The sequence below is a fragment of the Camarhynchus parvulus genome, chromosome 14 (assembly GCF_901933205.1).
Source record: "Camarhynchus parvulus chromosome 14, STF_HiC, whole genome shotgun sequence".
In the NCBI taxonomy this organism is placed as follows: domain Eukaryota; kingdom Metazoa; phylum Chordata; class Aves; order Passeriformes; family Thraupidae; genus Camarhynchus; species Camarhynchus parvulus.
This window is the reverse complement of record NC_044584.1, coordinates 4,852,874-4,866,082: the sequence shown is the minus strand read 5'-3', so window position 1 is coordinate 4,866,082 and position 13,209 is coordinate 4,852,874. Positions and strand designations below refer to the sequence as shown.

At 55.3% G+C, this 13,209-nt stretch overlaps 1 protein-coding gene across 1 annotated transcript in view; it reads right to left on the bottom strand.

The window, feature by feature from the left end:
• PKD1 (polycystin 1, transient receptor potential channel interacting) overlaps positions 1–13,209 on the bottom strand; it is an 80,080-nt gene that overhangs the window by 20,307 nt on the left and 46,564 nt on the right. The window contains 7 exon segments of the mRNA XM_030957948.1: positions 1,168–1,320; positions 2,390–2,540; positions 3,372–3,591; positions 5,283–5,562; positions 6,415–6,558; positions 8,000–8,146; positions 9,069–12,691. Of these exon segments, the coding sequence (XP_030813808.1) occupies positions 1,168–1,320; positions 2,390–2,540; positions 3,372–3,591; positions 5,283–5,562; positions 6,415–6,558; positions 8,000–8,146; positions 9,069–12,691 (4,718 nt within the window).

Genomic DNA, 13,209 nt, shown 5'->3' with positions numbered 1-13,209 from the left:
CACGAGGCAGGAGGAGGTGGGAGAGACAGAAACAAACTGCTCCAGCATGGAATGGGATGTGCTCAACCCCAAACCTGGGCAGAGGGGCACAGAAAGAAGGGATTTTTGAGGTTTGCAGGCTCAGAAGCAGGGGAGGGAGCAGCTCGGGACTCTGTGGGTGGGATGCAGGGCCTGCCCACACTGGCTGCAGGGGAAGCACAGCCAGGGCCAAGGAACCTGACCAGTGCCCAAAGCAAAGATTAGGGAGGGAGAGAGGGAGGAGGAGCCAGAGCAGCCTGGCTGAGCACCAAAGCACAAGTGCATTACCTAACTGTGCTCTCTTCCCTCCTAAATCCACCAGCCGCAGTGCTGGGAACGGGGGCTGCAAACTGCCAGGATCTCAGTGCTTCCAGCGAGCAGCAGAGCAAAGCAGAGAGGGGTTTCTCATCTTGTAGGGCAGAAACAGAGCTGGGAGGAGCATCACACCTGGGCACTGCCCCTGGCCCAAAGCAGCTCCACTGTGTTCCTGCTGATGGGAGCCCAGCCTGTCCTCACAGACTCTGTCACTCCCCCAGCAATTTATTCCAATGTTTCTGGAGCCCCTCTGCTCTGGGAGAGCTGGGGGTGTCCAGCTTGGAGAAAGAGAAGGCTCTGAGGAGACCTTAGAGCCCCTTCCAGTGCCTCAAGGCTCCAGGAGAGCTGCAGAGGGACTTGGGACAAGGAATGGAGGGCCAGGACAATGGGGAATGGCTTTAAGCGGAAAGAGGGTAGATCAGATTGGATATTGGGAAGGAATTGTGCCCTGGCAGGGTGGGCAGGCCCTGGCACAGGTGTCCAGAGCAGCTGTGACTGCCCCTGGATCCCTGGCAGTGCCCAAGGCCAGGCTGGACAGGGCTTGGGGCAGCCTGGGACAGTGGGAGGTGTCCCTGCCACTGGATGGGCTTTAAGATCCTTTCCAACCCAAACCATTCCATGGTTCTCCAACTCTCCAGCCTGTGGAGGCCTCTCCTGCAGCTGCCAAGCAGAGGAGCAGCACAGAGCTGGCAGGGGCAGAGCTGGCAGCACCCAGGAGGTCAGCACAGAATCCCTGGCGGGGCGGGCAGTGACACCTGTCCCCGTGTGTGTGGGCAGAGCCAGGTGAGCACAGCAGGCCCCGAGGAGCTGCAGGCTAAGGTGGGGTGGCCATACCGTGCACTGGGCCAGGGCAGCTGAGATCTGCTGGATGTCATCCACCGTGTTGACCTTGAGCGCGTTCAGCGTCTCCGTGATGGTGTTGCGGGTCCAGGTGCGCAGCTCCAGCTCCTGCCCAGCCTCGGGCTCCAGCAGCACCGACCGCTCGTACTGGGGAAACACAGCAGCAGGAGTTGAGGAGGGGGGAGTGGGAATAACACAGTGAGTGTCGGGGAAGATGAAACACAAAAGCCTTATCAATATGATTGCCTGGCAAAAGATTTTGAGAATATGGAAACTCTAAGCGAGATTGGAATGAAAGCAAGCTTTGAGATCCCTCAGTTACTGAACAACTGGAAAACAATGGCATGGCCAGCTGAAGGTGATCCCCTTTTGATGGAACAACACCCTCTGCTTGCAGACAGGCCCAAGGGGCAGAGCAGACCCTGCCAGCTCAGCAGAAAGGGTCCAAAGAGGAGTTTTTAGGGTTTAAAATGTAACACAGTATGGTAATGTAGTGATTCTTATAGGCTGTATGTAAATGCTATAGGATTTGTATCTTGTACTAGATTGGTTAGTGAGAATCAGAATATTCAGCACAGAAGAAGATTTATTGTGCTGTAACGGGAACTTTGCTCTCTTACCCCGTTTACTCTCTCACCCTCTCATCCTCCCTCCCCCTCTCTTCTCTCGGGCCTGCTCTGAGCTGTGTTTGGCAGCTCCCAGCAGGACCCTGCACCCAGGCCCTTTGCAATAAACCCCAAGTTCCAGACCTGGCTGCAGAGATCTCTGCTCTCCGTCTGTCCCAACTGTGCTGGCCCCGACGCTCCTACAGTGAGGAGCGGTTTCAGAGGCTGCTGAGCTGAGCTGGAGTCACCCGTTCCCTGCACTCCACATCTCCTGCCTCTGCTTCTCCCCAGAGGGATCTATCTAATGAGCTGGTTTTCCAGCAGAACTTCCTCAATGTCACTTCTGCTCTCCAAGCAATTATCTGAACAGCCTGGCACTCAGCAGCTCACTAGTACCTGGAGTGCAGTCCTTATCCAGCTAAGCAGGGTGCCTGTGCCCAGGGGGATCATCCCTGCCTGGCTTCCAGGTGTGCTGCAGCCTCTTCCTGGGCAGGGAAACAGGAATATAGCCCCGAATTCCTGCCCTGCCTACAGAGATCGTTGCACAAAACCTGGCCCAAAAATTCTCCTGGTGATTGCAGGCCCCTCTTGGGCAGAACGAGCTGTGTTACCTCATTTAAGATGGTGATGAGGGCCAGGGAGTACTCAATGACCTGCTGAGGGTCCCCTTGTTTCACCAAGCCCTGGAGCACGGTGTCAGTCTGATTGTAGAGCCAGTGGGAGAGGCTGGGGAAGCCCTCGGGGAGGCCGATTTCCATGGAGCTGCAAGGAAAGAGGCATCTGGGTGAAGGGCAGGCTGGGCTGGGAAGGGACAGGAGGGGAGGCAGGTGGGTGACCCACAAAGGCAGCACTGCTGCTGCTGCCCTGGGGCCCCATCTGCATGAGAACACCATGGACCTGCAGCCTGGCTCCTCTCTGGCCCAGCCCTGGCACTGTATGACCCCAGGAGTCTTTTCCCACTTAATAATTCCATGATTCTATGAAAGCAGTGGGAAAACCTCCCTGTCAAGCAATGATCCACAAAACCTGGAATTCTCTGTGTGCACTTCTGCTGAGCCTGCCCTCCCTCTCCTGCCAACAGCCCCTTCCAGGAGGCCATCCCTTTGTCACAGACATCTTTTATGAAAAATCCTTTCTTTAGGATTTTTCCTCCTGAGAAGCTGAGAAGCCTCAGGAACAAAATGCAAACAATGGTTATCTGCTGCTGTGGAATGCAACAGGTAGATCTTTGATTGGCTCATGTTAGTTGTTTCTAATTAATGGCCAATCACAGTGAGCTAGCTCAGACAGAGTCCGAGCCACAAGCCTTTGTTAGCATTCTTTCTTTCTTTTTCTATTCTTAGCCAGCCTTCTGATGAAATCCTCTCTTCTATGCTTTTAGTATAGTTTTAATATAATATATATCATAAAATAATAAATCAAGCTGTTCTGAAACACGGAGTCAGATCCTCATCTCTTCCCTCATCCTAAGACCCCTGTGAACACGGTCACATCCCTTCACCCAGGACAGGGATCCGCTGGCCAAGCCACGAGCCTGGCACGGGGGAGCCGAGGCTGGGCACGGGGCTGAGGGCCAGCCCAGCCGTCTCTTACCGGTTGATGGCCACCACGGTGGCTCCCAGCTGGTCCTGCACCAGCACGGCCACGGAGACCTGGAAGCCGCTCTCGTGGAAGCCGGGGGGCAGGAAGGCGCCGTGCTCGGCGGCGCGGCTGCCCTTGTACACGCACAGCTCCTGCCAGTGCCCGGGCCGGCGGCGCGAGGCCAGCAGCGTGAACACCAGCGGCCCCTGCGCGTCCTCCGTGTCCCGCCAGCCTGCAAGGGAACCCCAGAGAGCTGAGACAGGGCCCTGGGGAGCTGCAGACACTGCCCCGGAGGAGCTGGCACTGCCCCTGCCCCGCCAGCCTGCAAGGGAAACCCAGAGAGCTCTGACAGGGCTGTGGGGAGCTGCAGACACCGCCCCGGAGGAGCTGGCACTGCCCCTTCCCCTGTCCCTGCTCCTGCCCCTGCCCCTGCCCCTGCCTCTGTCCCTGCTCCTGTTCCTGCTCCTGCCCCTGCTCCTGCCCCTGCCCCTTCCCCTGCTCCTGCCCCTGCCCCTGCTCCTGCCCCTGCCCCTGCCCCTGCTCCCGCCCCTGCCCCTTCCCCTGTCCCTGCTCCTGCCCCTGTCCTGGGGAGTCCCGTCCTGCTCAGCCCTGCAGCACAAACGGGGTTTGGGGCAACCTGGACTAGTAGGAGGTGTCCCTGGCAAGGCACAAGATGGTACTGAATGATCACTCCAAGCCATTCCAGGATTCTCTGATGGTTCTGTGGACCTGCCCTTGCTGCTGTCCCAGCAAGGGTCCCCTGCTCTGGCAGATTGTCCCCAGAATGAGGACAGCTCAAGGACTCCATCAGGCTGGATGGGTGCCTTTGTTCTCTCTGAACTTTTGTGATGTTTAGGGGTTTCTCCTTGGGCTTTTGCGTTCTGTAACACTTAAAGGGATTGTGAAAAATTAATGATCAAAATAAAAAGGGGGAATAACTCTGCTGGGACTGGGAACAGCACTGACAAAAGCCACAGGTTCTGTACAAGCCCTGCAAAGCCTGACCTTAGACAGAGACCCAGCCCTCCAGCAGCTCAGCATCTCAGGAACAAGTGGGTCCAGGATAAAACCTGCACAAAGGTTTCTCTGGAGCTCCCAGGAATTATGGGGAGTTTCACGGGAGCTGGGCAGCTGGGAAATTCAGTGTGTGTTTGCCAGTGAGCTCCAGTGAAGGTGCTGGCACTGCCACTGTGTCTGTCACTTCAGCTTAAAAACAATCACTAAGAGCTGAAATTCCCACCATTCCAAAGAGGAATTGATTCCAGGATTATTCTGGATAGCTCAAAACACGCCCAAGTTAGAACCCCAGACCCTGGACACGTTTCTGCTGCTCCCCCAGTCTGGTGCCCAGCCCCCTGGAAGCAGCAGGGCTCATCCCCTCCCAGCGTGGCTTCCCGGCACTGTGCACAAACAGCTCTAATCTCCACCACGGATCATTTGGGGAAATCTGGTTTCCAGAGGCACTTAGTCCTTGGCCCAAGGCTACGGGACATCGGCCAGGCCACTTTTCCAAAGCTGGGCTCGCTGTTGCTGTCTCTGCAGCTGGTCGGGAAGGTGGCTCTGGTGGGAACATCCAGCCCACACAGCAGAGACGGCCCCACTGCTTCGTCTTCTGATTCTTCCCACATACTGTGAGTCAGTTTTGGGCACCATCTTCTTTTTCCTGCACTGAAATACCCAGTCCCTTCCACAAGAACTGGCCTGGCCTGGATACCATCATTCACCTACGTGAGTTAGGAATTTTTAAACTGCCTGCCTGCTCTGGGGAGTTTGGGAGCTCCACAATTGGAGCTGCTCATGGTCCAAACCACAGCTGAGCCCAGCCCTGGCCAGCAGCACCCCGGGGCAGGAGTTTGGGGTGAAGGGAACCTCTGTGGCAGAAGCAGGGGGTGATGAGGAGCAGGGGCTGGCAGGGGCTCTCACCTGCACACTCGAAGTGCACCTTGGTCTCCAGCGCCCGGAGGGGCCCCTCGGGGGACAGGCGGCAGGACCCCCCCACGGGGGGCTGGTTGGGCAGCAGGTCGATGGAGGCAAAGCCCTCCTCCCCCGTGGTGAGGTCTGTGATGTGCAGGGTGAAGGTGTAGCCCTCGCCATCCCTCAGGGCTCCTGGCCTCAGCACCAGGTTCATGCCCGTGTCGCCGGTGGACGTGGTTGTTCTGTCCAGGATGAGGGACTTGTTCTTAAAGCTGTGAGCTGCCCACCTCTGCAGGGGGAAAGACACCAGAGGTTTGGTTTGAAGCTGAAGTTATGTCCTTAAAATGTTTTCAGATTGAGTCTTTTATAAAAAGTAACAGATTTCTAGTGGGAGCGTCTGCCAAATTTGCAGTTGATAATTCAGCTTTAGTCTTGTGTGCTACAGCAACAAGAACTGGAACCTTTCCAAAATGTCTGGTGGGAATATTTCCACTGTGAGATCTACTTTAGTTTCTGGAATTACATCACCCTCCAACAGAATATTTCATAATACAGAGTACAAAACACAGGAAATAAATGAAGGACTGGTGGAGTCTCCACGGGATACCGTGTTTTATGTGCTTCAAGCTGAACGTGGCCTGGGTGGTTACTGTTAATAGCACAAACCTACAATTGTGATAACAGGAGAAACAGTGAGATAACCAGGCAGAAAATGCCAAGCAAGGACATGCTGGGCTTGCTGGGAGCAACAGGACTTCCAGTTCTGAGACTCCACAGGCTGCAGGGGAAGCTGGAATTAGGGGAGGGCACAAGAGGGGAGACTGAACCACCTCTGCTTGAACCACCAGAATAATGGGCAAAATGCCAATCAGCAGGGAGAACAACCACTTTACAGATCTCTTATAGGAAAAAAAAAAGTGGATTTTGTGTGGAAAGACCTGGTCACTCATGGCTTTGGCTCAGAATGACCCCACAAGGACTCAGCCAGGCCCACCTGCTGCTGCCTGTGGCCAGGGATTGCTTCCCCTCCTTGTCTCCACGGCAATTTAGGTCCAGGACTTCACTTCTCTTTCCCTTTCCACCTCTGCCTGCCCCTTCTCCCAGAGCCCCCCAGAGGTGAAGCAAAGCCTTGTGACTTTACCCCAAGCTTGGAGTCGTTGTGACAGTTCTGGCAGGTGCCCTCCAGGTACACGTAGGAGCTCTTGCTGACCTCGTAGACAGACTGAGCCTTGCAGGAAACGCACTCCAGGGACACAATAGGGACTCCTCCCCTCTTGATGAACACCTGGGAAGGCAAGAGGCTCCATCAGAAGGTCTGACACCAAAGCACAGGCACCTAACAGGTAAGGACACACCCCAGCACCTGGTGCTGCAGGGAGGAATTGCTCTGCACTAGCCCAGTGTGTGCTAAGAAACAGCAGGAAGGGATTCCCAAAGGATTTGAGGTCAGATTTAAGCTGCATCTCTGCTCTTACACTGCCCAGTTCCATTCCAATTCTCCACTGGTTTGCAAGGACCACCCAATGCCAAGTTGGGCCAATCTAAGTTGTTCTATATTTACTTATTTACACTTTTTAACAACAAAAATTACTTCAGAAATGTCCCTCTGGTCCCTGGTGCTGAATTCCCAGCAAACCCTGCTTGTGCTGCCAGGTGGGGATGGAAGGGATGCTGCTCCCTCTTTTCCAGGGAGCAGCACGTTGTTCCAAGCTTTCAGCTGGAATCTGACTGCACATCTCCAGACATCCACCACACCTTCCTGGCAGAGCACTCGAGGAGCTCTAGAGGCACCGGTGGCTCAGACACAACAGCAGCTGAACTCTGACTCCTGCACTCTGTCTAAATTCCCTTAATCCCTGAGGAAATGGGCTTGTCCAGCACTGGACTGAGCCCTCTGCCCTGGCATAATGAGTGTTATGAATTCAAAGACAGTAATGAAGACATTGTTTAACATGGCAGACTCTGAAAAGGGGATAAATATTCCCCAGCCCCGCGCTGGAGCCCCGCTCATCCCGCCAGTATCTGCACATTTCCTGCGACACTGGGAGCATTGTTTTGTGCTCCTGCATGGAAACCAGATAGTACGGAATGTCCTTGAAAGACTATCAATTTCATTTTTTTCTTTTCATCCCGCAGCTCTGGTTTCAAACCCAGGCTGTAAGAGTTTCCACTTCCAGCCTGAGTCCATCTCCAGTTGCCAACTGCACCACGATGGACGTTCCCGACAGGAACTGAGCGGGTGAGCTCGGCCTTGGGATTCGTGGGACATAAACAACATGCCCTGAAAAAAATCCTCCCCTAAAAGAGCTTGGAAGGTGAGAAGAGAGGAATTGCTGACAGTAAAACTGAGCCCTGGCTCTTAGGAAGCTCTCTGGGTAAAATGAGGGCAGAGCTCATGGCATGTGAAGAGCTGGGACTGCAAAAGAGTGGGAAAGGAAGTTTCCTTTCTCCTATAGAAATTTCCTTGGGAAAGGGACTAATTCCTCCCTGGCAGGGTGGGCAGGCCCTGGCACAGGGTGCCCAGAGCAGCTGTGGCTGCCCCTGGATCTCTGGAAGTGGCCAAGGCCAGGCTGGACAGGGCTGGGAGCACCCTGGGACAGTGGAAGGTGTTCCTGCCATGGCACTGGGTGATCTTTAAGGCCCTTCCACCCCAACCATGCCATGACTCTGTGCCTCAGAGGTGGCTGTGGCAAGCAGAGAAGGTGACAGCTGAGTGTGGTACGTACGGTTTGGTTGGTGGCCTCGGGACTCATCCCTTCCTTCCTGATGGTGAGGTCGAACGTGTACTCCACATCTGCCTCTAACAGAGCTTTGGAAATTGTGACAATTCCTTCCTTGGCACTGAAATTCAGAGAGCACCCTGCAGCCGAGCTCTGCTTGCAAGGAGAAAAGAACTTTCAAATCCTCCTTGGTAAGGGTGCACATCAGGTTAGTCCACAGCCAAAACATTCAGGTCCACACAGAGTCACTGTCACAGACCTTGCTGTGCAGTGCCACCACTGGGGTGGGAGAAACAGGGCGTGTGTGGACCATAAAACACATTATCCTACTCTTCAGGTTAGTAAACAGTAGTTGGAATACTCCTGTATTTCATCTGAGTTTCATATTTGTAGTTTACAGCAATTAATTCTTCATTAAATACCTTACAAACATTGCCAAGCAACACAAAAAGCTCACATTAAACTAAAAAGTCCAATCCCCACACACTTCATATTTGAGACAAAGCTAGAAAACATGACATTGTACAAGCAAAAGAGTTCCACATTCAATCAAGAATGCTGCTGAGGTGGATTCCCATGGGGGTTTGCCAGGCAGGTCTCCCTTGCCCTTCCATCAGTGCAGGGTCAGATCCCTGCAGCACAAGGACAGTGACCTGCTAGTGACCACAAGCTGTGGTCACTCGACCTCTCCAAAGTCTACCTTTGTCCTCTGGTGGCATCAGAGACATTTAACTGTTAATGGGCGAGGGACCAGAGCCCTGAGCTCCCAGGCTGCATCAGCAGCTCTGTAACACCCTCAGTGCATGGAAGCAGCAGCACTGACAGCAGGGACCAGAGGAAAAGTGCCAGGGAAGCAGCAATGCCCATGCCTCCCTCCCAGAGCCAGCCCTTCTGCCCTACCCAGGGACACTACACCACACCTCACACCAACTTCTGTATCATCACCCTGAGCTGGGAACTGAACCTTTGCAACCCTCCTGCCAGAGCAGCTCTGTTAGAGATGCTCACAAAAGTTTCCCTCGACACCATTTCACCCCAGCTGGAGCTCCCAAATGGTCACTCTGGCTGCTCTTACCTTGGAGGAGGCTGTGCAGGACCACTCGTACAACAATGGGGTCTGTTCCCCATCATCCAAGTTCGGGTCATAGGATTTCTCCCCATCCAGGATTAAGTCCTGGGTGTTGGACCATACACGGTACGACCCCCCATCGATGATTGGGACCAGCTTGCTCGGGATCACAGTCACGTTGGCAAAGATGCTCTTGGACAGCGGGGTGTCTCCAAAGGAGACAATAAACATGAAGCAGTAGTTCCCAACTTCCAGGCCAAGCTTTGGGATAACCAGCTGGGGCCTGTTCACGTCGACGTTGGGCAGCCGGATCCTGCTGGAGTCATCCAAGTTCATGCAGCTGGGTGCTCGGTAGATCTCCCACAGGTGCTCTGTCTGGTACTTGAAGCACCCTCGGAGGTCAATCTGTGCCTCCAGGTAGTTCCTCTGGGATCTCTTCATAACCACCTGCGGTGGCAGGGCCAACTCCACCTCGGGCTCCTCGCACTCCAGGACTTTGACGGTGACAGTGAGCTGGGCTATGAAGAAGCTGATGAGATTGGTGGCATTCACCTCCACCAGGTAATCCCCGGGGCTCAGGTAGGAATAGTTGGCCACCGCAACCCTGGTGGTTTGGCTGGAAGAGCCATCCCCAAAGCTCCACAAGAACTCAACGCTCCTGCTGCTGGGCACCACCACGGCTTCAAACAGTGCTGTCCTGTTGACAAAGGCATTGGTGGCACTGAGGGACACCTGGACTATGGGGTCCTGCACCTGGATGGTTCTGGTGATGTTGACACTTCCCAAATCATTGAAGGCAGTGAGGTGGATCTCCAGCAGCCCTGCAGCTTCTGGAGCATAGGAAACTCTGTCTCCTGATGCAGCAACCACGGAGCGGCCTCGCTCCTTCCACAGGCAGAACTGCCAGGAGAAGGACACGCGGGAGCCGCTGCCCACGTGGGCACTGAAGCTCTTCTCCGTGCCCGTGGGAATGCCCTCCTCACAGCAGTTCAGCAGCCTGACGTCCTGGATGGGCTCCAGGACAGAGATGAGCACCTGGGCGTGGGCGATGCTGATCTGGTTCTGCACGGTCACGGTCACCAGGTAATCGCCGCTCTTGGTGAACTCGTGGCTGTACCTGGAGCCATTGAGCACCACAGAGTAGTCCCCACTAATGCTCACCAGGTAACTCACAGAGGTACCTGACAGCATCCTGATCTCAAAGGTGACCTGTTCTCCTGGCTCCACCACCTTCTTGCTGGCGACGACTTCCAGGCCTTGAATCCTGTCCAGCACGGAGATGTTCCTGCTGGCCAGAGCCCAGCTGATGTCGTTGGAGGCGTTCAGGTGGACCGTGTACCACCCTGCCGTGGGGAACGTGACTGCCACAGACTGGCCACTCAGTGTGCCATTTGGCACCTCCCACAGCCAGGTCACTTCAGTGCCCCTCTGCAGCTCCCCCTCAAAGACCACCGTGGAGCCTGAGGAGACGTACCTACAGTCCAGCTCTGCTGTCCCTATACTCAGCCCCTCGATGACCTCCTCCACACACACAGAAACAGTGGCATTCGTTGAATTCAGCTTGTTTTCTGCTCCAACAATGACCTCGATCATCCCAGGGCTTTGGAAGGAGTGTATAATAAAGGGTTCAGAGGTGACAGGAGAGGAGCCATCCTCCAGGTACCACACGTACGTGACACCAGTGCCACTGGTTATGGTGGCACTTATGTTCACAGAGGCATTAACAGCAGCTGGGTTGGGGAAGGCACAGGGCTTTAGGACACCAAGGCTTTCAATGAACTCCAGTGTCCTGTTAGCAGTGGCACAGCCCAACATGTTGGTGGCCTTCAGGTAGATAGTGTAGTTCCCAGCTTCCGGGATGCTCAAGGGGAAGGTTTTCCCAGTGAAGGTCTGCACAGCACTGCCATCCCTTTGGACCACCCAGCTGTAGGAGATGTTTGTGCCCTCTCTCACCACGGCCTGCAAATGGAGTGTTTTGTTAGTTGGGAAATACAAGTCCTCCACCAGGTCGGTGCTGGCCACCTGCAGGCCCTCAATCTGCTCCAGGACGTAGACAAAGATGCTGTCCTGCAGCGAGCTGATCTTGTTCTCGGCCGTCACGATGACATTGAAGGTGCCCACGGAGCGGAAGGTGTAGGAAATGGTGGAGGAGCCCTGGATGGGAGTGCAGCGGTCACAGAGGATCCACGAGTAGCGGATGGCAGTGCCAGCCACCAGGGTGGCCACAAAGCTCACCGAGCCATTCAGTGGCACCACTGTCCTGCTGGCATTGACGGTCAGGCCAAAGAGCCGCCGCTTCACCGTCACGTCGATGGTGGTCTCGTTGGAGCTCACGTCGTTCTGCCCCAGCACTGTAATGCTATAGTGCCCTGTGCTGTTGTAGGAGTGGGTGGCCACTTGCCCAGGCTGGACAGTGCCATCCCCAAAGTCCCAGCAGTAAGTCACTTTGGTTCCATTCATGCTGGCAGAGAACAGGTAGATCTGGTTCAGCTCTAGAACATCCGTCCCGTTATACTCAATCTTTGCTACCCCAACCGGCTCCTGGACCTCCACAAAGGCCGTGTCGTTGTTGAAAGACACATTGTTGGAGACAGTCACTGTGACCAGGAAGACCCCTGCGTTCTTGTAGGTGTAGGTCACTTCAGTCCCACTGGACCTGGTGGACTCGTTGTTGCCAAAATCCCAGCGGTAGCGGTACTGGTAGGGAGGCACGGCACTGACCTGGAAGGAGGTCTCTTCCCCGAGCCTCACAAAGCTTTTGGAGGGGAGGAGGGTGACGTTGAGGATCTCTGGCTCCACACAGACACTGGTGAAGTAGTTAGCCTTGTTAAAGGTGCTGGAGAGGGTCAGGGTGAGCGGGAACGTCCCGCTCCGGGTGAAGTTGTGCATCACCACAGGGTCCCCACTGACTGTGACATTGGAGGAGCCGTCTCCAAAAGTCCAGTCAAAGATGTACTCCTCAGGATTCCCCGTCACGTAGGCGGTGAGCTGCACGTCGGGGTGCTCCAGGATGCAAGAAGTAGGCTCTATTTTGAGTATTTCCAGGACAAATATCCGGACAGGAACCACCTGGGAGACAGAGTTCACAGGATTCACGGCTGTCACGTTCACGGTGCAGTTGATGTCCTTTATGTACACGTGTTCTACCACTGGCACCTGACTCCTCAGCACTGTCCCGTCGCCCATGTCGAAGATCCAGGTGATGCTGTCCCCAGTGCGCACGGAGGCGTTGATGGTGACAGCTGCCCCCTGCTCTGCGGCCTCGGCGGCGGAAACGCGCAGCCCCGTTATCTCCTCGAACACCTGGTAGCACTCCACGGCGTCCACGCTGCTCACGGTGTTGTTGGCTGTCACGGTGACGTTGTACACGCCTCGGCGGGGGTAGCTGTGGCTCGCTGTGGGCTGGGGCTCTGTGAGCAGGGAGGAGCTGTCCCCAAAGTCCCAGGTGTACAGCACGCCGTACGGGGACGGCAGGGCAGTGGCTCGGAAGGTGACCGGCCGGCCCACCACCAGAACATCCTCCTCTGCCTCCAGCTGCACGGCAATCAGGTGGCTGTGAACCTGGACTGGGCTCAGGTGGGTGAGGTTCTCGTACTGGTTGGACACAACAACCATCAGGGCATATTCTCCTGCGTTGGGAGAGAGCAGAACAAGGGCAGGGTGAGGACATGCCTGACAACAGCTTCTCAGTGCTGGGGTGGGCTGGGGGGTGAGACAGGGGCTGCAGGGGACACTCTGCTCCTGTGCTGTGCACACTCTGGGCTGCCCTGCTCCAGCCCAGGACCAGCAGGAATTACACCAGGTCGTGTGTATGGGGACCAGCATCAAGAAAGGAGCCAGTCCAACAGGTAGAGATAAAAGATTTTCTTCCTGCTCACCCACAGAACAGACTTTTCCTGCTGCCCACCCCTCTCACCAGCTTGGGGCTCACCTGCCCCTCTTCCTTCTGCTGAGACTGCCCAAAAAGGGGCTAAGTGTGGTGGACCTGCTGCTTACAGCATGGACAAACCTCCCTGGGAAACAGGATTAGAGAGGATGGCAACTGCTGGAGACTTCCAGTCACTCTGGCTGTCTGCTCAGGAACCAGGCAATGATTTCCAAGCCCTGGTTGTTTTTGAAGGTGCCTTGTACACCCCTCACACCAAAA